This window comes from Dromiciops gliroides, chromosome 1 (genome assembly GCF_019393635.1).
Source record: "Dromiciops gliroides isolate mDroGli1 chromosome 1, mDroGli1.pri, whole genome shotgun sequence".
Taxonomy (NCBI): domain Eukaryota; kingdom Metazoa; phylum Chordata; class Mammalia; order Microbiotheria; family Microbiotheriidae; genus Dromiciops; species Dromiciops gliroides.
In genome coordinates, this window is record NC_057861.1 from 57,888,750 (window position 1) to 57,911,503 (window position 22,754).

At 48.5% G+C, this 22,754-nt stretch overlaps 1 protein-coding gene across 1 annotated transcript; it reads right to left on the bottom strand.

Annotated features, from left to right (window-relative positions):
• Nucleotides 1-2,515: 2,515 nt before the first annotated feature.
• On the bottom strand, nt 2,516-21,714 carry USE1 (unconventional SNARE in the ER 1). The gene is made up of 8 exons (XM_043979286.1): nt 21,521-21,714; nt 14,190-14,239; nt 12,376-12,454; nt 9,309-9,461; nt 6,143-6,161; nt 4,262-4,292; nt 3,315-3,477; nt 2,516-2,867 (listed from the first exon to the last, which is right to left on the bottom strand). The coding sequence occupies exons 1-8, from the start codon at nt 21,695-21,697 to the stop codon at nt 2,685-2,687; spliced, it is 855 nt and encodes a 284-aa protein (XP_043835221.1). The 5' UTR covers nt 21,698-21,714; the 3' UTR covers nt 2,516-2,684.
• Between the last annotated feature and the right edge of the window lie 1,040 nt (nt 21,715-22,754).

Below are 22,754 nucleotides of genomic sequence, written 5' to 3' on the forward strand. Positions count from 1 at the left end.
AATGCTCTGACCACTGCCCTAAGTTTCAATTCAATACAGGCCCATCTGCCTTTATTAACCCCTTACTGTGTGATGTGCAAGGCCCCAGTGATTCAGTAAAAAGAGTTACCAACATGTCAGACTTTATCTTCTACTTGGGAGATTTAATGTATTAAGGGATACATATAGACAAGGTAATTTGAGGAAGAGGTTATCAATTCCAACAACCAAGAGATTTAGGAAAGGCCTCATGTAGGAGGTGGCATGTATGTGGAGCCTCGAAGGCAATTAGGGATTCTAAGGAGCAGAAGGGAAGAAGGTGCGCATTCCAGGCTAATAAGTGTCAAGTGTCTGAGGTCAGATTTGAACTCAGGTCCTCCTGAATCCAGGGCCAGTGCTTTATCCACTGCACCACCTAGCTGCCCCCTATGTCATCTTTTATGATTTATCTTTTAGACTTATCTTCTTATCCTTCTTTTGAGTCTTGTATGAAGTCAAATTTTCTATTCAGCTATATGGTCTTTTCATCAAGAATGCTCGAAATCCCTCTATTTCATTAAATGTCCACTCCCCCCCCCCCAAAGGATTATATTCAGTTTTGCTGGGTAAGTAATTCTCAGTTGTAATCCCAGCTCTTTTGCCCTCTGGAATATCATATTTCAACTTCTCCAATCCTTTAATGTAGAAACTGCTAGATCTTGTGTTATCCTGACTGTGGCTCCATAATATTTGAATTACCTCTTTCTGGGTACTTGCAATATTTTCTCCTTGACCTAGGAGCTCTGAAATTTGGCTGTAATATTCCTGGGAGTTTTCATTTGGGGATCTCTTTTAGGAGGTGATTGGTGAATCCTTTCAACTTCTATTTTACCTGCTGGTTGTCAGAGCTGGGAGGGCTCATAGAACACAGGATGTCAGGGCTGGGAGGACACTTAGAACACAGAAAGTCAGAGCTGGGAAGGCCCTTAGAAGTAAGGGTCAAACGGCCATGTAAAATGTTACATATCTACAAAATATTTTTGTTCACCTTCCCATATAGGTTTGCTGTCTAGTGGATTTCTTGAGCCATGTTTTGATATTATTTCTTTCCTTTCTATAAATTTTTTTAAAAACTTGGGACCCGGGGCAGCTAGATGGCGCAGTGGATAAAGCACCGGCCCTGGATTCAGGAGTACCTGAGTTCAAATCCGGCCTCAGACACTTGACACTTGCTAGCTGTGTGACCCTGGGCAAGTCACTTAACCCCCATTGCCCCGCCGAAAAGTAAAAAAACAAAAAAACAAAAAAACAAAAAAAACTTGGGACCCTCAAGTTATAAAGAAAGTGTATGGTTTTTTTTTTTGTGAGGCAGTTGGGGTTAAGTGACTTGCCCAGGGTCACACAGCTAGTGCGCATCAAGTGTCTGAGGTCAGATTTGAACTCAGGTCCTCCTGAGTCCAAGGTCAGTGCTTTATCCACTGCACCACCTAGCTGCCCCGAAAGTGTATGTTTTTACCTGACAGATGTACCACTGATAGACTGCCCAGTAATCTGAAAACAGAATAGTCAGTAGCTGACATGTGCTTTAAAATTAATTCTGGATGGCTTCTTTTCTTCCTTTTTTCTTTCTTTAAAAACATCCCTCCCCCCCAACAAACTCCACACCAATTAGTCCTTGCTTACTCATTTTATATGATGTGCTTTGGAGTAACTTGTCCAGCCAGCAGACTGTTACTGTCCATGACTAACTGTGTAAGTGCTTATGATGGAATAAATGGATTTTCCAAATTCAGGAAAAGGCCATAGGGTTCCAGTGGAGTTGTTTGAGGGATGGAGGGACAGTCAGTTCTGGGTTTTAGGAATATTAACTTGGCATCGGCTGGACTGAAATGGAGAGAGACAAAGGAAGGAAATAGCCTAGATAAGAAGTGAGAAGGGCCTGATCTAGGGTGAGATTATGTGAGTGGATTTTGGGTAGGTAGGTTGGGGATGGGGGAGAGGGAAGAATGCCTTTTGCATCACTCTACTTTTTTGTGGGGTTCAGAGCCACTCCGGTGCCTCTGCTGTCACCTCCTCCACGAAGCCTTCTCTGGTGCCCTGGCCAGAAACAATCCCTCCCTTCCCAACCCCTCATCCCTCTTTTTGACCTCTGATGCCCCATCACCCTCTACCACTCGCCATGCTTGTCTCTGCCTGATCTTCCATGGTGTATTGTGCTTGGGCACATCTTACCCCTCAGCTGGACTGTAAGCTCCTTGAAGGCAAGGACTGTGTCATTTTTCAGTGTCTGAGTCCCCTGTGCTGAGCACTGGGTCCTGTACCTTAAATGCCTTTAATCACAGTTTGCTGAGCTTAATTCATCAAAGGCACTGAGAAGGCTGGAGCCAGGCTTTCCTTGGGTATGGACCTGAAGCTAGGACTTCACCCGTAGCCTACAGAATCAGCAGAGCTGCAGAACATGTTACAGATGAGGAGGTGGGACCAGAGTGAGGGCTGCGGCTTGCTCTAGGCCATACGGTGAGAAAGTGGCAGGACCAAGGACAGACCATTCATCCAAACAATGGAAATGCCATTTTATTCTCCTCCCTTTGAGGAAGACCATCCTGCCCTATGTTCCCTAGTGTTTGGAAGGAAACTGCAGGAGATGAATGATTGTTTCTTAAGCCCAGACCTGTCCCCACTGCTTCCCTGCTCTTGTCCATGTGCCAGTTGGCCAGCCCCTGGTTTCACTTTAACTTAGGGAAGATCCTGATGAAGAGGATCATGCTGATGAAGATGAAGCAGACGAAGATGAGCACAATCCACAGGAGCCAGTTGACTGACTTCTTGGCGTGCTGCTCCAGCCTCTCCGACTCTGTCTTCAGCTTCTCGAAGTTCTGATCCGCCATCTTGATGGAGTGGGAGAGCGTCTGTGGGAAAGCACAGGCAGAACAGGGTGAGGGGCTAGCTCTGTCCCAGCAGCCAGGGAAGCTTAGAGGCCATGCCATCCCCACCCCGACCTCTTAGGGTCTAGTCCAAGCCCTGTTGCTAAGCTCTATGTCCTTGGGCAAATAATTTTTCCTCAGAGGTCTTCATTTTCCCATCTATCAAAAAAGGGGAATGGAGTAGATGATCTCCAAAGGCCCTCCCAGCTCTGACAGCCTGTGTTCTAAGGGCCCCCCCAGCTCTGACATCCTGCGTTCTAAGGAGCTCTGACATCCTGTGTTCTAAGGGCCCTCCCAGCTCTGACATTCTGTCTCCTAAGGGCCCTCCCAGCTGTCATGTTCTAAGTACTCCCCTCCCCCTCCAAGCTGCTGCTCTGTGGCTCTACCAGCTGGAGACGCCAGCTGGGCATCTCGGGTTTCTTGTCGTTCTACCTGATTATCTTGTTTAATAACATTCTGTGCCGCCAGAGTGTTGTTCTTCAGACTTCGGGCCAAACTCAGCATCTCCTCGGCCAGCTTCTCCTGGACATTGTGGTGATGCTGTAACACAGCATCGAGCTCAGCAGCTGATTGCTTCTCATCTGTCCCAAGGCCCCTGGGTGTGCAGAGGAGGTGGGTGAGTGGGGGTGGGGCGGGAAGTTTGTTTGGAAAGAGCAAAGATCCAAACCAGCAGAAAGGAAAAACTGCCTGTTCCCTTTGCCCCTGAGACAGGTGATCATGCTATTTATTCCTGGCTACTGGCATAGCTCCAGAGTGAACACTATGGCCTGGACTCCACATATGTAAGCAGAAAAAGGCTTCTGCATAATAGCCACAGGCCTTTTTATATACAGCAACAATAGATTCCAAGCATCTGTTCAGGACAGGATTTGCATCAGTTAAGTCACTTTCTCTAGTTCTCTGGAGGGATAAGTAGGATGCTGACAAAGGTAGAGTTCCAGCCAGAACATTGGTTAAAGTTACTGGGGATGCCGAGCCTCAAGAAGACCAGACTTAAGGGGCCAAGTAAGAATTGTCCACTGGTATTGGAAGGGCTGTCTAGGGCAAGAGAAATTTAACTTGTTCTGCTCGGCTCTAAAAGGCAGCACAATGGGTAGAAGCTACAGGGAAAGCAGATTTCAGCTGGATAGGAGGGAAAATATTCTAGAGGTGAGAGCTGTCCTTAAGTGCGATGGGCTAATTTGGGAGATAGTGAGTTTCCCAGCACTGAAGGTAGCAAAGTTGGGCGGGCTGTTCATCTGTTGGATCTGTTGTAGGGATGGGATTCGTGTTTCAGATGAGAGTTAGACTGGATGGCCTTCAAGGCTCCATCCATCTGTGAACTCTAGGGGCCCCCACAACATGAGATGAAGAGACAGTACCAAACATGAGTCACTTACGTTCGTTTCCTTAAGTTTAGGTCCCCAGAACCTGGAGCCAAAATAGAGACATTTGTCAGTTGCAGGCTTTTACTGTTCTCTTACACTGACGGGGTTCGTCCTTGCGAAGCTTTCAGATAAAGTTCATTCCAAGGTTCCCAAGTATTCCTGCAATTTCTACAGTCTGGGGCCCACAGAAAATCCTAATCTTTAAGCACACCTTAAGTGTACTTCAGCCCGCCCCAATTACAGTGCCGTCCCTTTTCCTCACTTATTGTTTCTGCTCAAACCATTTGCAAAATGCTAAGTGCTAGGTAGACACTGCCTGAGACCCCAGTGGGGCTTTTCCCTGACCTCCTCTCTGTCTAGCCCCTTGTCATGAAAGCTCACTCAGCCGCCAGGGAGCCCTCTTCATCTGTCTCCCTCACAGCCTTTGTTTGGCCTTTCCTGCTTTGGAAAGATCCCTGGTTGAGGGTACAAAGATCTGGGTTTTCATCATGGCTCTGCCACTTGCTACCTGGGTGACATTTGGTAAGCTGATTCTTTTCTGGGTCAACTTCCTTAGCTGCAAAATGAGGGGGGATAAACTAGATGATCTCTAAGGTACTTTCTAGTGATGACATTTTATGTTCTAAGGGCCCTCCCAGCTGTGACATTCTAGGTTCTAAGGGCCCTCCCAGCTCTGACATTCTAGGTTCTAAAGGCCCTCCCAGCTCTGACATTCTGGGCCTTAGGAACCAGGACATCATATAGAGACCAAACCCTCCCTCCCATCCTGCCACATGAAGGATCTATGATTTCATCAGAGTGTGTACTTGCTCCACCAGAGCTCATCCCAACCCCTCAGTGACTTAATAAACAGAGAGATGCTTTGGCCAAAAAAAAAAAATCATCAGGCTGAAGGCAACCTGGTGACGGGCCTCTGTGCCCTAAACTAGGTGGGGCTTTGGCCACAGGACACAGACTAGAATTTAGAACTGGCCACAGCTTTTGCCCTTTATTTTATTTTATTTTTGTGGGGCAATGAGGGTTAAGTGACTTGCCCAGGGTCACACAGTTGCCCTTTATATTGATGCCCCCCCCCATCACACTTGTCTCCTCCATTAGAATGTGAGCTCCTTGAGGGTAGGGATGGCTTCCTCCTTTGTACTTGTACACTCAGTGCCCAGCGCAGTGTTGGACACATGGTAAATGTTTCATAAATGCTGGCTGATTGCCTGACTGGTTGCTTGGCCAGTATGGATTTTAAGATCCTGGTTACTTCCCCCCTCATGGTGAGGTATCAGGGGAAGGCTTTAAGTGCAACCCTGTGGGTTTAAAAGGGAGATGCCTGATTCTAGGTCACACAGCAAGGCTCCTCAGAGTCTGCTTGTTCTCTTCCGTGAGACTGGTCTCCAGTGAGGCTCAATCAGTCCCTTGAGTGGGTCAAGGCTCCCCCTGCTGTTGGCTTTTGAGAGCCTGAAAGGGAAGAGCCAGAAGTGGGGCTCTCTAGGACTGAGAAGACAGTGGTCATTTCTTGTCCCTCTCTGAGGGGAGAGCAACAATCCAGGCAGAGAGACTGCTGGGAATTGCTTTTTGGTACCCGTGCTTGGTCACAAGACCAAGAATTTAGAACCGGATTTCTGAGAGCCTCTGCTGTGACCCCTTGTTTGGCCCGTGAGCACAGGAGGCCCTGAGAGAGGAAGTGGCCTGCTCAAGGTCGCACAGGTAGCAGCAGGCAGCAGGGCCAGGATCTGAACCTGCTTCCTTTGCCAGTGTTCTTTCCATTTCTCCATGGTGCCAGCTCCAGGTAGCTGGAGACTTTCCATCTCAGCAATGAAGACGGGCAGCTTGGGCTGAATGGCCTGGGGCTTCCGTTCCAGGGCCCAAAGCAAACAGTTTGGAGGGACTGTGTCTACTCACCACTGGTTGACGAGGACTCCTAAGGGGAGAAAAGCTACAATGAGAAAGTGCACCCCATGACCTGACTGACTGACCTCGCGCCGAGCCCAGGCTGAGAAGTTGGTCAGAGGGGGAAGACTGAGTCTCCTTCCTCCACTTCTGCTGCTGATGGGCCAAGGTCCCTCTGGAGAGGTGTGGCCTTAGCTGGGGCCAGCATAAGGCTTAACAGAGGGCCCTGGGAAGGAGGAATTCTGGTCCCAGGTGCACAAAAGCCCATCTCTGCTTTCACTCTGGCTATCCTCCCATCCAGGCAGGCCCTGAGCTTCCGTCACTTAACCCACTTCCATAAACATTTACCCTATTGGTCCCAACAAAGACTTCCCCCAAATATAGGCTGCACCTCTGAAATGAGGTCTTTCTGAAAAGAAAAATGGGGAAAGGTCAACAAGTCTATACATCAAGAAGCTGAAAGTTCATCAGTGTGGCTATTTCATTCATTGGTGCAGATTGCAGCCCGTCTGTAGATTAAGTAGGTGGTCTTCTAGGCTTGCTGTGTGCAAAATATTCCTTTTCCTGGGGTCAACTCGATAATGAATCACTCTGAACAGAGCCCAGTTAGTGCCAGGCTGACAGACACCCTATCATGAGAATTCCATCTGGTGGGTAGTAGGACCTGAGTTTACACAGCTCTGACAGCCACTTGGGGCTCCCAAACCCAGGCGATCACAGGCTCTAGAGGACTGTGAAGGGTATGACAAGGAAGGTGTCAAGATGGCAAGGTCTTAAATGCCACGATGAGGAGTCATCTGAATACCTTCTTTTCATCCCTGTCTTCCATTTGTCACTAAGCCCTTTTGTTGCCTCTTCAGAAATGTGGCCATTGCCCGGTCCCTCATCCCTGCAGACCTGGATTACACCAGCAGCTACCTTGGTCTTGCTTCCTTCCTTCCTTCCTTGCCCATCATACACCTCTTACTGTATCTGCTCTAAAATTCTCTGTCCTTCAATGCCTTCCACAACCTGCCTTCTCTCCCCCCACATTTCTGCTCTAGTCAGCTCAGTCTCCTGATGGCTACCACACAGCCCCCTCTTCTCACTTCCAGACATTTGTCTGTGATGAACCCCATTTTCTTCCCTAGCCTCTTGAAATCCTCCCCAGGACCGAGGCCCAGCTTCTTAGACTGCTGCAGATCAAACGGGGCTCTCCCTTCAGAGCCCCGCTGAGATTTATGGTCTGTCCCCACAATCGAACATTTGTGAGCAGACGAAGTAATGTCATCAGAAATCATTTTGATAAAAAACTGTTAAAAACACCAGGCACGGGGGCAGCTAGATGGCGCAGTGGATAGAGCACTGGCCCTGGAGTCAGGAGTACCCGAGTTCAAATCTGGCCTCAGACACTTAACACTTACTAGCTGTGTGACCCTGGGCAATTGCCTCACTAAAAAAAAACAAACAAAAAACACCAGGCACGAGGGGCAGCTAGGTGGTAAAGCACCAGCCCTGGATTCAGAAGGACATGAGTTCAAATCCAGCTTCAGACACTTAACATTTACTAGCTGTGTGACCCTGGGCAAGTCACTTAACCCCAACTGCCCCGCAAAAAACCAAACCAAAACCAAACCAAAACAAAAAACAAAAACCACCAGGCATGGAACTGAGTCATGTAATTGTAAGGCTCCGGCTTGGCCTTGAAGAGAGCTATGAACAAGCAGCTCATCTCCTTCTCTTCTACACAGAACAGGGTGGTGATGGGGGCTATGAATGTGCCCATCACTCCATTGGTGGTTCCTCCCCTGCACCAACCTGTTTTTATTCTTTGTTACGAAGCTGACTCTCTTTGGAAGACAGTGGGAATAAGGAATATTGCGAATGAAGGTGGTATAAAAACAAAAGGTATCAAGAAAACTTTTGGGGAAAAACTTCTAAAAATTCTGTTTAACTTGATAAAAATCTGTAAAGCACCATGGAAACAGACAACACTTCTTTGTTTTCCTAGCTGTCCTAATTGTTTCCCTTGCGTTTTCGGCAGACCAGGCGGGAGTCCTGAGGTGCTGTGGTGCCAAGTCTGCCTCTCCCCAGTTCAGTACACCCTGTGTGTGCTGAGTCAATCCTAGGTATTGACCCATGAACTGCTTTAGGGCAGAGCTAACAGGCAGACAGCATGGTGAGGGCTAGGAGGTCATCAACAATAGCAGGGGAATCTTAATCACCCACAGGAAGGGGGAAAAAGATGTTGCTGTCTTAGTGGACCGTGCTTCCAAAACCACACCTCGGCTGCAATCTTCCCTGGAAACCTCCCTCAGCTCCTTGGGCCTCTTCAGCCTGGATCGTCCATCCGCCCTGTGTCCTCAGCTTGGAACATCCCTTGGCTGGGCTGGCCCCCTTCTCCCATTGGTGAGTTCCTCTGAGGGCCTCCATCTTGGGCAGGGGCCTAGGCTGGATAGGCTTAGTTCCCTCCCAGCTATACCTCTGACTTTCTGGCCGTCAGTACCAACTAAGCCTCGGCTTCCTTTTGCTCTGGTCTTTCTCCCTTCCAATGTGAGCTCCTTGAGACAATGGGTCGTTGTTCTTTTTTGCTTAGCTCACTGTCCAGCACGAAGGAAGAGCTTAATAAATGCTTATTGCCTGCCGGACTGGACTAGAGGCCCAACATCAGTCAGCATTGTAACACTGCAGCCCAATAAAGCTCCCATAACCTGCGACAGGCTACACGTCTGGGGTCCAGGACAGGGGAGGCCTATGCTCCCGCTGTGCTCGGGTTGCCTCTGCAGTGGTGGGTCTGGCTCTGTGTACCATGTTTTGGGGGGGGGGCGGGGCGGACCAGGATGAGGAGGGGACTCTAAACTGTGTCGTATGAGGACCAGTTGAGGAAGGTGAGGAGACAGGAGCAAAGAAGACCTGGGGGGACGTGATCATTGCTGCCCAATATCTGAAGGCCTGTCATGCTGAAGAAGGATTAGTTGTGTTCTGCTGGGTCCCAGAGGGTAGAACAGGGCCCAGTGGATGGAGAGGACAGGAAGGCAGATCTTAGCTCTCCACTGAGGAAGAGCTTGTTAACAAGACGAGCCGTCCAACACGGACCCTTTGGCTGCCCCTGGAGGTGTTCCAGCAAAAGTCAGGAGACCTGTGGGGGATGTGGCAGAGAGAGGGCAAGAGAAGTCCCTTTCTGCCCCGTGGTACCTACCACGCCCAGCAGCTCGCTCCTCATTTCGCCTGTGTACCGAGCCCTCGTCTGCAAGTGCACCGTCTTGGTGGCCGGCACTCGCTCGTGGGTGGTGGTGGGCGTGCGTCCTGGGGCCAAGAACTGATTGGCTAGGGCTTTCTCCGAGGAAGATGACTAGAGAGAGGAGAGAGGGGGCTGGATAAGTAAGAGGCAGTGCTGGCGGTCCTTTCTGACCCTGTGATCCCACCGGGGGAATCCAAAGGGAAGTGAGAGGCGAGGCTGAAGGACATAACCCAATCCCACACGTATTCCAGGAGCCATTCTCCCCCTGTGCTGCTGGGGATCTCATTACCAGTGACAAGCAGCATCTATCACGAGGATTTCCAGGACCCGAGTCTCATCTGCCTGGTCAGAGAGGGAAGTCTGCAAACCCTCGCCAAGCTCTGTAAACTGCCAAAATGTGACTGGTTTGGCCTGTTGTACAGTAGTCCACTGTGTGACCCTGGCAAGGGTTTATTTTTTCCCCACAAAGCTTTCTTGCTATCTTCTGGTTTTATATCACCTTCATTGCTAGAATTCCCCCTTCCCATTCCCTTTAGCAGAGATCCAGCCTTTGTCATTTTAATTTTAAAATTAGATTTCAGTTCAGCAAATGCTGATGATGGCCCATGGGGATGAGCATAGGAAGTATGTCAGATGTGCTCAGGCACATGCTGATGTGGCCACCACAGGCCTCTCACTGGGGCGGGGCTGGGCTGCTGGGGATGGGGGTGGGGAGGGGCCTGGAGCAAGCCTGGCTATTCTGGCCTCCTGGGAAGCCCTGGCTTTGACAGTCACTGCCACCTCCACTTCTGTCTTCTTTCTCTGCTTCCCATTTATTCTCCCCCCCAGCTTCCACAAGGCTCTGGGGGGGTGGGTCAGTAGAAGGCAGTGTGGCCAGTGACTCAGTAGCCCCTCGATACAGGGCCCCTCTATGACCCTATTCCAGGCTCTGTGAAGCATGGACTCCCCTACATCTGAGAGGCTTGGACTTATACCAGTGCTCAGTGCCTGTCTGGCTCAGGAGGGCTGTCTGTCCTTCTGCTCCCTTCACCCAGAAGGCCAGTCCCTCTCCATCCAGACCAGGGCCCCCTCTCCATCTAGGGCTCCCATTCCATCCAGGCCAGGGCCCCTTCTCCTGTCAGTCCAGGGCTCCCTCTCCTGCCCAGAACCACCTCTCCTGTCAGTCTAAGGCCCCCTCTGTAGTCCAGGGCCCCCTCTCTATCCAGGTTAGGGCCTCCTCTCTGGTCCTCTCCTGTCCTCTCCCATCCTGTCCGGGGCCTCCAGTTGGCTGCAGCCAACTCAGGGAAAAATCAACAAGACTTCTTTGCCCTTTCACTCCTCTGGCCACTTTGTTTTCCTTGGCTCGGCCCATGGAATGCGGCCCCAGGGTGCAGGTTGGCACAGGAAAGCAAATGAGTTAAATGCCAGATATGAAAAGGCTCCCCCTCCGCCTCTGGTCGTCGGCCTTTCATGGCTAAGCTGGGGCTGGAGAAGCAGGGTCCCCTCACAGAGAGGCCAAGAGGGTGAAGCAGAAAGGCTCATTCTGGGTTTTAGAGGAGGGGGAAGGGCCTGATTAAGTGGAACCCTTAGAAGGGAAGCAGAGTCACTGGTTTTTTAAAAAATTAACATTAGTTTCTTTAGCTTGATGAATAAAAATAATGAATGCCCTTTGTGATTAAGTATTCAACAAGTGTTTACCTTTAAAAAAATAAATACAATTCCTTGGGCACACAGCCTCTGGCACCCAGTAGGGGGGATGCTTTTCAGTCACGGGTTTGACTAGCTGGCCTGGAGGCCCCTCCATTTGGGACATTCCATGCAAAATACTGTGCTTAGTGCCAGGGCTGCAAATAATTAATAATAATAATAACAATAATAAAAACAACAGGGGGCAGTTAGGTGGTGCAGTGGATAAAGCACTGGCCCTGGATTCAGGAGGACCTGAGTTCAAATGTGGCCTCAGACACTTGACAGTTACTAGCTATGTGACCCTGGGCAAGTCACTTAACCCTCATTCCCCTGCAAAAAAAGCAAAAAAGCAAAAAAAACCCCCAATATGTGCCACACTTTAAACGGCTAGGTGACAGAGTGGATGGAAGACCGAATTTAGAATCAGCAAGACCTGAGTGTATGCCCTGCCTGAGACACAGGAGCTGTCTGTGACCCTGGGCAAGTCAACCCCCCGGGAGCCTCAGTTTTCTCATCTGTAAGATGGGGATAATCATAGTACCTACCTCACAGACTTTGTGAGAATCAAATGAGACAATATCTGTAAAGTACTTTGCAAATTGTAAAGTATGATATAATGCTAGCTGTAATTACAGCGTCCCTTTATTATTATCATTACCATTATTATCATGATTATTGGTGTTGGTGTTGTTATTACATACTCCTTTGATCCTCACAACTTCTCTGCGGTAGGTACTGTCATTATCTCCACTTGGCAGATGGGGTAACTGAGGCCAACAGGGAAGAAGTGACTTGTATAGGGTCGAACGGCTGACAAGGGTCTAAGGCAGGATTACAACTCCAAGGCCAGCCTTCCATCCACTGTGCCACCTGGTGGCCAAAGGCAGGAACAAATGAGTCTGTCCCCAAGAATCATCTGTTTTATTGGGTGATAGAGTGTATGGCCAGAGGAGTAAATATAAATTAATCTGAAGATGGAGGAAGCATGCACTGTCACTTGGGGAATGGGGAAAGACTCTTGGATGTGAACTTTAGTCTCTTGACTCTTCGGTCCAATGATCGACCTACTACAAATACTGTTTACTGTGAAAACGGGCTGCTGGTTAGAATGCTGGGTTTGTCAGTAGGAAGACCTGAGTTCTGATCTTGTCTCGGACCCTTGCCAGCCATGCGATCCTATACAAGTCGATTCACCTCTGTTTGCATCAATTTCCTTATCTGCAAAACAGGGATAATTATAGTGCCCACCACAGGGCTGTTGTGAGCATGATTCTAGATGATTTCCGAGGTTGGTCCCTGCTAACTCTAAGTTTTGTGATTGTATAAATATTAGTAACAGACCAATTGCTTTACTTACCAGTTTTTCTGCCTCTAACATTCCTTTTAAAAACTCCACTTTTCTAGAATACTCATTAAGCATTTCAGGGGCAGGTTTACTGAAAAATACAAAAAAGAAAAAAGAGTCACCAAGAAAGCTGCCCTGCCCCCCCATCCATTTAGCACAGAAGACTCACTGGGGATTATCCTGGTCTTAACTCCTATAACAGATCAGGTAGCAGCCCTCTCCTCCAGGAAGCCTGCCTGGGCTAGCAGGGACCTCCCCATGTCCTCTCTAGAAGCAGAGCACTTGGGAGTAAAAGAATCCCAGACAACCAGACCTGGGTTGGCGTTCTTGCTCTTCTATGAACCAGTCAGGTGACATTGGGCAAGTCCCTTCATTTCCTTGTAGATTAAATTCCTCATTTGTAAAGTAGATGACCTCTGAGGGAGCCTCTTGGTTCTGACATCTTTATTCTAAGAGCCCTCCAGCTCTGACATCCCTTGTTCTAATGCCCTTCCCAGCTCTGACAGTCTGTGTCCTAATGGCCCTCCCAGTTCTGATATTCTGGGTTCTAGGGGCCCTCCCAACTCTGACATTCTGGGCTTAAGGGCCCTCCCAGCCCTGACATCTTTTGTTCTAAGGCCCCCCCACCCCTGCCCCAGCCCTGATAATCCTGTGTTCTAAGGGCTCTCCCAGCCCTGACATCTTATGTTTCAAAGACCCTTCAAACTCTGCCATCCTGTGTTCTAAGGGTCCTCCAAACCCCGACCTCCTGAGTTCTAAGGGCCCTCCCAGCCCTGACATTCTGTGTTCTAAGGGCCTTCCCAGCCCTGATATTTTCGGTTCTAAGGGCCCTCCCAGCCCTGACATCCTGTGTTCTAAGGGCCCTCCCAGCCCTGACATTCTGTGTTCTAAGGGCCTTCCCAGCCCTGATATTTTCGGTTTTAAGGGCCCTCCCAGCCCTGACATCCTGTGTTCTAAGGGCCCTCCAAGCCCCTGAAATTTTCTGTTCTAAGGGCTCTCCCATCTCTGAAATTTTATAAATCAATGCCAATAAGCAGCTATATTACCTTGGCCACGTTCCTATGGAATGCAGAAGGATAACAGTCACCCCAGAGGGCCTTCCGCTCTCCCCAGACTCTTTCCCCCCAAAATGACAAACATCTTTCCTGATTAGCTGATTCAGACCAGTGATGCCAAGTTGTTTTTGTTTGTTTCTTTGTTTCGTTTGGTTTGCTCTAGAGCCTAGCTTCTTAAAACGTGCGTCATGATCCTGTGAATGTGAATGTGGGGATTGTAAAAAATTTGGCAACTGTCAAAGGTTATGTATACCTATTTATATACCTATATATGTGGGGTCATGTAAACAATTTTCAGGCAAAAAGGGGTCTTGAGTGGAAAAATGTAAGAAGTCCTGCTCCAGAGCTATGAATCCATTGATATAGGGGACTTCCCAGTGAAACTGTAATACTTCCTCTGACAATAGGGATCATAACCGGGGGAATAGTGAGCTTGTTTTTAAAAATAATTTGTTAACTGGGTTTCAATAGAATTGGTTTCCTTTGTAATCCAGTCTGTTTTAAGCATCTAACAATATCATTGAGAAAAGGAGTCACCAGGCTTCCCCAGACTGCCCACCGAAGGGCTCCAGGACATCTCCTGACTTGGAGAAGGAGAGAGCTGCCTGGGGCCCTGGGTAGTTAAGTTAGGCCTGTGTGATCAGCCGAGGGGCATAGAGCTAATACATATCAGAGGTAGGATTTGAACCCAGGTCCTCCTGAATCTGAGCCTACTTCTTTAGCCACTGTACCAAGCTGCCTCTCACCCCTGTGACTTAACTATAAACTTACCTTGACTGTTCCTTCAAGGCTTGGAGCATTTCTTCCAGGGCGGCTACATACTAAAAGCAAGGGTAATACGTCATTGATGGTGAAAACATCACCTGCCTGCCTTCTTTCACGCCTGTTAAGGTCCCACCTTCCACAATGCCTGAATGATGGTGCGGTCCCCCTGCTGGTCATGCCCACTCTAGCCTCTTTCTCTCTATTCTGACTACAGAGTGTAGGGGCTGCTTTTGCATTTCTTTGTATCCCTCCCCACCTCTCCTATTTAAATGGTGGCCTGTCATGCTGCTGTTGTTTACTCAGGACTGACTCTACATGATCCTATCTGGGTTTCTTTGGGCAAAGATCCTAGAGGGCTTTGCCATTTCCTTTTCCAGTGGCTTAAGGCAACCAGAGGTTGAGTCCTCTAGCTGACTCCTAGGCCGAGGTTAAGTGACTTGTCCAAGATCACACAGCTAGTAAGCATGAGGCCAGATTTGAACTTAGGTCTTCCTGACAGGTGGCAGGGTGGATAGGGCACTGGGCTTGGAATCAAGAAGATTCATCTACCTATGTGACTCTGGGCAAGTTACTTAATCCTGTTTGCCTCAGTTTCCTCATATGTATAATGAGCTACAGAAGGAAATGGCAAATCACTCCAGTATCTCTGCCAAGAAAATCCCCAAATGGGGTCATGAAGACTCAGACACAACTGAAACGATTCAACAACTAATAACTTCCTGATCCCAGGCCTACAGCTCTATCTACTGAGGCATCTAGCTGACCCACTTGTCACATAGTAGGTACTGAATAAATGTTTCTTCATTTGAGTTGACTTGACTTCAACATATTTGTTTTTGGCCAGACCTGCGATTTCATTTTCTAGGGCAGAGATGTCAAACAGTAATTGGGAAATATTTAACAAAACAAATAAAACACACATAGATGATGTTAATTTGTGGTTTTCTGGTCAATCTGCTATCACAGGGATCCCTACTCAGGGGCTGGTGGCTCCTGTTTCTATTTGAGTTTGACACCATTGGTTGTAGGAAGTGCAGGGTAAGGAAATGCTCTGAGCACCTTCTAGGTACTTTCCAGCCTTAGAGAGGAGCTTCGGGCACTGGGCAATGAAGTCCATTCCCCAGGGACATTCAGTCAGGAGGCATTAGAACCAGATTCTCTCTCTCCTCCTCCAGGTATCCTTTGGAATGGCCAATACACTTAACAGAACGTTGGGCCCTGGGGAGGTCCTAGAGAGAGCAGGCTCACAGAAGGAACAAAAAGCTACTTCAAAGCCTAACTCCAAGCCTGTCCAGCCCCTCCTGCCTTCTTCTATTTACTTCCTCTAGGCTTGGCCTCCTAGAGTTTCAGTGCATCTTCCCCGTGATGACCACGGCTAGTCTGGGGTCCCACGAGGTGGAGAGGAAGCATCTGTCCCCCATTTCAGACACGGAGGACAGACCCATGCAAAGGGAATGTTGTGGATGCGGAGCAGCAAGGAGGCCAGACTGGTGGAAAAGGAGAGAAGGCAAAGGGGAGCGAGGTGGGTGGACAAGAAGGGTTTAAAGGCCAAATGGGAGGGTGTAGGTCATCTTGCAGGTCCGGGAGCTGGTGCTGCTGCTTAAGCAGGGAATGACAAGGTTGGGGCTGCACTTTGGGGTGAACATTTTGGCAGCGATGTGGAAGAAGACTGGGGAGGGGAGAGAACAGAACCGGCCTATTCCAGCAGTCCAGATGTGATGGAACGTGGATGAGGGGAGGTGTGAGAGAAAGGGAGAAGGAGACAGATTCCAGACAGGGAGAAGTGGTGGACTCAACAAGACTGGGCAAATGATTAAACTGGGAAGGAGAGGAAAGAACTGAGAATCACTCTGATAATATAAACCTGGATATCTAGACTAATAGTAATAATAACAGTAATGGTAAGAGCTGGTAATCACATAGAGCTTAAGCACTGCAAAGTGCTATACAAACATCTCATCTGATACAACCCTGGGAGGGAGGTGCTATTATTATCATCCCCAATTTATGGTTGAGGAAATGGAGGCAGACAGAGGTGACTTGCCCAGGGCCACACAGCTAGTAAATTTCTCAGGCTGAATTTGAACTCAGGTTTCCTGGACTCCACATACAGACTTTTTTTTCTTCCTTACCCAGCTGCTTCTTCATCTAAGCAGAGAAATGAGGAAGGGGAGCTGGGAGGAGAGGGAAAAGATAACAGGAGCTAATCCAGTTGAAGTTGATCCTAGGATCATAGATGGAGAGCTGGAAGAGGCCTCCTTAGTCCAACCTCCCTCTTTTACAGATGAGGAGACTGAGGTGGGTGGGGGCCAAGTGGCTAGTCCAAGGCCCCATAACCATCAGGGTGGGGCCTCTGACTCCATGGCCGGTGACCCTTCCACCAAAGCATTCTATTTCCTCTTCTTTCTCGGACATTCTGAATTTGAGACATCTTGGTGGAGACTTCTACCAGCAAGTGGAGATATGAAGCAGGTGCTCAGGAGACAGATGGAGACTGGATATATAGATGAGGGGTCATAAATTAGAGGGGAAAGGCATAAACATTTATTAAGCACCTATGATGTACCAGACATTGTGAAAAGTGCTTACAAACATCGTCTTCTTGTACTCTCACAAAAACAATGGGAGGTAAATGCAATCCCCATTTAACATTTGAGGAAATTTGCCCAGAGTCACAGAGTCAGAGGCTGGATTTGAACTTCCTGACTCCAAGACCAGTGCTCTATTCATCCAGCTACCTCATCTGCATAGAGATGACAGCTAAATCAATAGGAGCTGATGATATCAGTAAAATAAGGGGCAATAAGAGAGAGAGAGAGAGAGAGAGAGAGAGAGAGAGAGAGAGAGAGAAGGAAGCCCTAAGACAGAGCTCTTGGACTACACCCATGCCTTGGGGTTGGGGCATGAATGATGATCCAGCAAGACTGACACAAGCAAAGTCCTGACACAGGATGCCTAGGGAAGAGAGGCTCTCTTGGAGGGGGGAGTGGTCAACAGGCTCAAATACTGCAGAGGCTGAATACTAAGAAAAAGCCATTGGATTTGGCTGTAAAAACCATTGGAGCCTTGTAGAGAGCAGCCTCAGCCAAGAGATGAGGATAAAAGCCAGACTATAAAAGGCTGACAACTGAGAAAGTTGAAGCAATGAGTGTAGACAGCTTTTTTTTTTTTTTTTTTTTTGGCAGGGCAATGAGGGTTAAGTGACTTGCCCAGGGTCACACAGCTAGTAAGTGTCAAATGTCTGAGGCCAGATTTGAACTCAGGTACTCCTGAATCCAGGGCCAGTGCTTTATCCACTGCGCTAACTAGCTGCCCTAGACAGCTTTTTCAAGGAGATCTGTGGTAGAAAAGAGCTACAGAGAGGAGAGATATGGAAAAATGATCTGACAAAACAGCTGGATTTGGTGAAGGTTTGCCAAGGATGGGGGATATCTGTCCATGTTTGAAGGCAGCAGAGAAGGATCCAGTGGATATAAGGAGAGGCTGAAACTTGGGAGACTGAGGGAGTGAGCTGCCAAAGGAGATGGGAGTGAATGGGATCAAGGACCCAGGCAAAGGGTTAGTACTAGCAATGAGAAGGGCCACTCCATCTTCTAAGACGGAAGTAGAAGAGGAGAGGCTGGAGACAATCTCAAGGGTGGAATTGGGAAGTCAGTGAGTCACAAAGCATTTATTAAGCACCTAATATGTTCCAGGCTCTGTGCTGAGCACTGGAAATACTAAGAAAGGCAAAAAGACAGCCCCCGAACTCAAGAAGCTCACAGTCTAACAGAGGATACAACATGAAAATAACTCTGTACAGACAAGATGTATACGGGGTATGTTGGAGCTAATCAACAGAGAAGGCACTAGCATTGAGGGGGATTGGGAAAGTCTTCTTGTAGAAGGGGAGAATTTAGCTGGGACTTGATGAAAACCTCGAGGAGGAGATGGGGTGGGTGGAGGGGAGAATTTGAGGTGTGTTGGACAGCCAGTGAAAACGAACAGCCTTGAGGGATAGAGGGTCTTGTTCTAGGGAACAGCAGAGGCCAGCATCACTGGACTGCAGAATATGTGGGATCAGGTGTAAGGAGACTGGAAAAGTAGGGGGTGGGGCAGGTTTATAGGGAGCTTTGAATGCCAGAGGATTTTATATTTGATTCTGGAAGTGATAGGGAGCCACTGGAGTTTACTGAGTATGGGGGAGTAACATGGTTCGACTTTCACTTTAGGAAGAGCTCTTTGATAGCTGAGTGAAGGATGGACTGAAGTAGGGACAGAATTGAGGCAGAGGGGGCAGCTAGGTGGCACAGTGGATAAAGCACCGGTCCTGGATTCAGGACAACCTGAATTCAAACACCACCTCAGACACTTGAGACTTACTAGCTGTGTGACCCTGGGCAAGTCACTTAACCCCCATTCCCCCTCAAAAAAAAAAAAGAATTGAGGCAGAGAGTTCACCCAAAAGACCATTGATGGATAATGAGAGCCTAAACCAGGGTGGAGGTAGTGTCCAAGGACAGAAGAGATATCAAGAAGGTGAAACCCACAGGCCTTGGCGATAGATTGGATATGGCAATGGAGGGTGGATGGTAGTAGTGAAGTGGAAGTGGGGTAGAGAGAGAGTAAGGAGTTGATGACGATACCTAGATTTGGAGCCTGGGAACCTAGGGGGATGTGTCCTTGATAGTAATTGGGAATTAAGAGAAATAGAAGTTTTCTTGGGGGTGGGGGGATAAATGAGTTCAGTTTTGGATGTGTTGAGTTTGAGGTGTCCCCTGCATGTCCAGTTTGTGATGTCTAATAGGCAGCTGAAGATGCTAGCCTGGAGGCTGGGAGAGAGGTCCCAAAATCATCTGCAGAGAGATGATAATTAACTTCATGGGAGCTGAAGAGACCACTAAGGGAAACAATACAGAGGGGGGAGAGAAGAGACCCGGGATGGAGCACTGAGGGATACCTATCATCACTGGGAGTGTCCTGGAGAAGGATCCAGGAAAAGAGACTGAGGAGTGGTCCCCTAAGTAGGAAGAGAATCCAGAGAGAGTAGTGTCACAGAAACCTAGAGAGAAGAGAGTGTCAAGGAGAAGAGGCTGACTGACAGTTTCAAAGGAAAAGGAAGGGGGAAGGGAGTAAACATATATCTCTATATCTCTTTCTCTGTGTATACACACACACACACACACACACACACACACACACACATGTGTCAGGCACTGTGCTAAGTTTTTTGTTTTGTTTTAAACAGATTTTATCTCATTTGATCCTTCTCACAACAACCTTCTGAAGAAGTTGCTATTCTTATCCTAATTTTACAGCTGAGGAAACTGAGGCAGAGATTAAGTGACTTGCCCAGAGTCCCACAGGTAGTGAGTGTTTAAGGGAGTATTTGAACTTGGGTCTTCTTGACTCCAGGCCCAGTACTCCATTCACTGCCTCCTTACAGAGAGGTCTAGAAAGGTGAGGATTGAAAAAAGGTCATTAGGTTTGGTAATTAAGTGATCATGGGGACTTTGGATTTTAAGCACAATTTCAGTTGAATGATGGGGTGTGAAACCAGACTTAAGAGAATTAAGAAAAGATTTAGAGGAAAGGGAGTGAAGGCCCCTAATGTACAAAGTCTTCTTAAGTTTAGCCACTAAAGGGAGGAAACCTGGAGGTAAATAAGTTGTAGGGATGGATGGGTCAAACGATTTTTTTTTTTTGAGGCCTGGGGAGACATGAGCCTGTTTGCTGGCAGTAGGGAAACATCTGGCGGACGGAGAGAGACTGGCTAGAACAGCATAGAACAGGAGGGAAAAGGATCTCCCACAGGCTAGTTCTCTCTGTTGAGATAGCCTGGTGACCTCACCAATTGCCACGGGTTTCGTGATCCTCACTATGCCAATGACTCCCAGATCTAGCCAGTCCCACATGCAATTGCCAATATGTCCTTAAAGACACTTCAGATTCAACATGTCCAAAGAAAACTTATCATCATCTTTCCCCCCAAATCCCTTCCCCTTCCAAGTTTCCCCATTTCTGTTGAAAAGGATGCCATCATTCTTTCTGCTACCCAGGTTTTCGACCATGGCATCATCCTTGACTCAGTGTCTTCACTCTCCCTCTCCAAACATAGACAATCAGCTGCTGGATCTTGTCATTTCTCCCTCCCACACACACATTTTTTTTCTTTTTTGGTGAGGCAATTGGGGTTAAGTGACTTGCCCAGGGTCACACAGCTAATAAGTGTCAAGTGTCTGAGGCTGCATTTGAACTCAGGTCCTCCTGAATCTAGGGCCGGTGCTCTATCCACTGTGCCACCTAGCTGCCTCCTACCCCAATCTTTTGCATCTATCCCCTTCTCACTACTCACACAGCCACCACCTTGGTTCATCACCTCTCACCTGGACTACTGAAGTAGATTCCTAAGTGGTCTCACTGCCTCCTCTTTCTCCAGGCCAATCCACAGTTAGTCTACAAGCATTACTATGTCAAGTGACTAGAATTTACTTTGTATGTTCCCGGCACTGTGTGAAGTACAGGGGATACAAGGAAACACATACATTCTAATGGCAGAGACAATAGGCAAATAATATGTACATACAAGATAATATACAGCGTGTTACAAGGAAGGCATTAACAATGCGGAGGACTGGGAAAGGCCTCCTGAAAAAAGTGGGGTTTGAACTGAGATTTGAAGAAACCAGGGAAGCCAGGAGGCTAAGTTAAGACGAGAGAGCATTACAGATATGGGGATTGGCCAGATATGGGTGCCAATGGGCTGAGAAGGTAGACGGAGTGTTCTGTGTGAGGAACAAACATCAAGACCAGTGGATCATAGAGTACACGGACAGAATAAGAAGAATAAAGATGGGAATGTGGCTCCCAATTCTAGCCCTACTAGGTTGTGTGACCTTGGACAAGTCATTAAACATGGCAGGGTATCAGATTTCTTATCTGGGAAATGGGAAAAGGGGAGGGATCGACCAGAAAGACGCTTCTCACTTTACATCCATTGATTTAGATCCTGTGCTCACCCTCCTCGGTTAGGCGATCAAGAACCATAACGACCTCTCACCACATCTCCTTTCTAATCTTATTAAATTTTGCAAGTCTGGGACGACGCTACTCCTAGGATACCATCCCTCTCTTCTCCAGTGGAATTCTAGCTCTACTTTCATTCAAGCCCAACTCAAACGCCACTAGCTCCAGAAAACCTTCGGTGAAACCCCAGGCCCAGCCCAGGGCAGGGCCAATGAGGGGCCAGGAGGGCGGGGCCATGCCTCAGGTGAGGGCGGAGCGACAGTGGGTGCCACATCGGCCTTATCTACCCTGGGTGGGGCGGGGGGTGGGGGGGTGGCGGCGGCGCCTCCCACCTTCTCCAGGCGCCATTCGCTCGGTTCGCGCTTCTCGGCCGCCAGCGCCTCGCAACGGCACAGCAGCCGCACCAGGTTCAGCTCCAGCCTCGGTACAGCCATTACCATTCTCGCTCCACCGCCAGATCTGCCGCGGCCCGACCAACTACGGGCGGAAGAAGGCGCGCCGGTCGCCATATTAACTATGGGCGGAAGGAGGTGGTTCCGCCACCGCCTCCGTTACGGCGGAAGGCGTCTTGACTTCAAGCGGAAGATGAGTTGGCGTATTAGCTACGGGCGGAAGAAGCGCTTCTAATGCCATACTTAAGACGGCAAAAAGCATATTCCGAGCTTCCGGTTAGCCGCACTACCCGCGCCATCTTAGTACGGGCGGAAGATCTTGGGTCTGGGTTACGTTACCTACCGTCCTACCACTGGTAGGGGGAAGAGTTCCGGTCGCCATGTTAACTGAGGGCTACAAGTGGCTTTCCCATTTTTCCTATCACACTCTGTAGGATTCCTAAAAAAGCTTCCTTTTGCCAAGCCTTCGTCCATTTCACGTATGTTAATCTGGGGGTGTAGCCAGGTGGCGCAGTGGAGAAAGCGTCTGGTCTGAAATTAGGAAGCCTCCTCTTCCTGAGTTCAAATCTAACCTCAAAACCTTACTAGCTGTGTGACCCTGGGCAAGTCACTTAACTCTTTCTGCTTTAACCCTGTTTGCCTCAGTTTCCTCATCTGTAAAATGAGCTGGAGAAGGAAATGACAAAACTACTCCAGTAGCTCCAAGAAACTACCAAAAAGGATTGAGTCAGACACCGCTGAAATGACACAACAAGACTTGTATATATCCAGCCTTACCGTCTCTCGAGCTCTAGTTTTAAGAGGAACCGCTAGGGAGCATAGTGTATAGAGGCCGGCCCTAGGGTCAAGAAAGACCTCAGTTCAAACTCCTTCAGAAGCTTCCAAGCCCTGTGACCCATGACATTGTGAAGAGGACAGGGACTATCTTTTGCCTTTCTTTGTATTCCCCAGTGCATAGCACATAGTAGGCACTCAAATGCTTATTGACTGATCCTGGGCAGCTCCACCTCTGCCTGCCTCAGTTTCCTCAACTGTAAAATGAGGATGATAATAATAGCACTTACCTCCCAAGGTTGTGGTTAAGATCAAATGAGGTATGGAGGCAGCTAGGTGGAGTAGTGGATAAAGCAGTGACCCTGGATTTAGGAGTACCTGAGTTTCAAATCTAGCCTCA

Excerpts from the sequence above, each read along its gene's own strand:
- USE1 (XM_043979286.1), bottom strand. The coding sequence starts at position 21,697 with ATGGCGACCGGCGCGCCTTCTTCCGCCCGTAGTTGGTCGGGCCGCGGC. Across the intron at positions 14,240-21,520 it reads GCGAATGGCGCCTGGAGAAG|TATGTAGCCGCCCTGGAAGA; the intron begins GTGGGAGGCGCC and ends CCTTGCTTTTAG. Across the intron at positions 12,455-14,189 it reads GCCTTGAAGGAACAGTCAAG|TAAACCTGCCCCTGAAATGC; the intron begins GTAAGTTTATAG and ends TGTATTTTTCAG.